This window comes from Marmota flaviventris, chromosome 8 (assembly GCF_047511675.1).
Source record: "Marmota flaviventris isolate mMarFla1 chromosome 8, mMarFla1.hap1, whole genome shotgun sequence".
In the NCBI taxonomy this organism is placed as follows: domain Eukaryota; kingdom Metazoa; phylum Chordata; class Mammalia; order Rodentia; family Sciuridae; genus Marmota; species Marmota flaviventris.
Window position 1 is genome coordinate 13,241,118 of NC_092505.1, and position 1,197 is coordinate 13,242,314.

Genomic DNA, 1,197 nt, shown 5'->3' on the forward strand with positions numbered 1-1,197 from the left:
AGGGTAGATCACATAGACTTTGGAGAGGTAGTTACTTGATATTATGATATTGGTAATATATTCTTTATAGGTTAGTGGGAGGAGTGCTTGGTTTGTACCTGAATAATACTCTAATGGGATGTCTCACCAGTGGTTCTGAAATATGAGCAGGAGGATGGGCTGTGGAGGGAACCCACACCCAGCAGCCAGAATATATAAAGAGTAAGTGCAGCAGGGAGCAACCATACTTCAGCAATTTGCTCCCTGAAATTTAATCAAGGCCTGACATCTATCTCCACCATGTCCAACAATAATTGCAGCTCTGAAAACTACAGCTCTCCCTCCCTTGAGAATACAGATTGTGCTCCTGTCACCTCAGCCAGTGCTCTCTGCTCCACTGACTTGAGCTGTGGAGAAGCCCTCTGCTCTCCTGGTGGCAACCTGGGCAGCAACGCGCTCCAGGACAAATGCCAGGATCCCTGCAGTGAACACACAAGCTGCCAATCAACCAGCTGTGAGAGGGTTACCTGTAGCCCTTCTGGCTCTTCTCCAGTTGTTTCCAATGTGTCTGCATCTCAGCAAGGAACTATCTGTCTTCCTATCACATCTTGTGGTTCCAGTCTCTGTCTTCCAGCATCCAGTAGACAACTTTGGAACCGCCATCTTCCAAATTACCAGTCCTATGGCTACCAACCCCTGCACTACCCGACCTTCAGCCGACAACCACTGGGTTACCTTGGCTATGATCGTCAGGCATTGAGATATCTGACCTGTGGATGCCAACCTCTCAGCTGCATGTCTGACTGTTACAGACCTATCAACTACACATACAGCAAATTTCAACCATACTCCTCTTCTTTGAGTGGCTGGAGGTACTCTTATTAAAAAGAAAATCATCCCAAGTAGCTGGAAACAACCTCTTGCTTAGTGGCTTTGAGAGATCACTCAACTTTATATCAATCAATCTTTTATTCTACAGGCTTATGTTACATCTCCTAATTTTATGCTAAATCTCCTTAATGAGACTTTCTTTTGATTTAGGAGTTGTATCACTTTTACATGACAAAAAGAAAATCTTAACGATTTTCAACCTGGATAGGCTTAATTTTCTTTAGTTTCTTTCTAATTAAATCACAGCTTGGCATAAACATCATGAGTATCATGTGTTATCATTTATGTGTACCTTATTTTATTGCTAGTTTTTTCCTTAGAATACGT

At 42.9% G+C, this 1,197-nt stretch overlaps 1 protein-coding gene across 1 annotated transcript; it reads left to right on the forward strand.

Moving 5' to 3' along the window:
- The first annotated feature begins 279 nt into the window (after positions 1-279).
- On the forward strand, positions 280-864 carry LOC114087786 (keratin-associated protein 26-1-like). Its single transcript, XM_027929346.3, has one exon. It carries the CDS (start codon positions 280-282, stop codon positions 862-864), a length of 585 nt encoding a protein of 194 aa, XP_027785147.3.
- Positions 865-1,197: the final 333 nt, after the last annotated feature.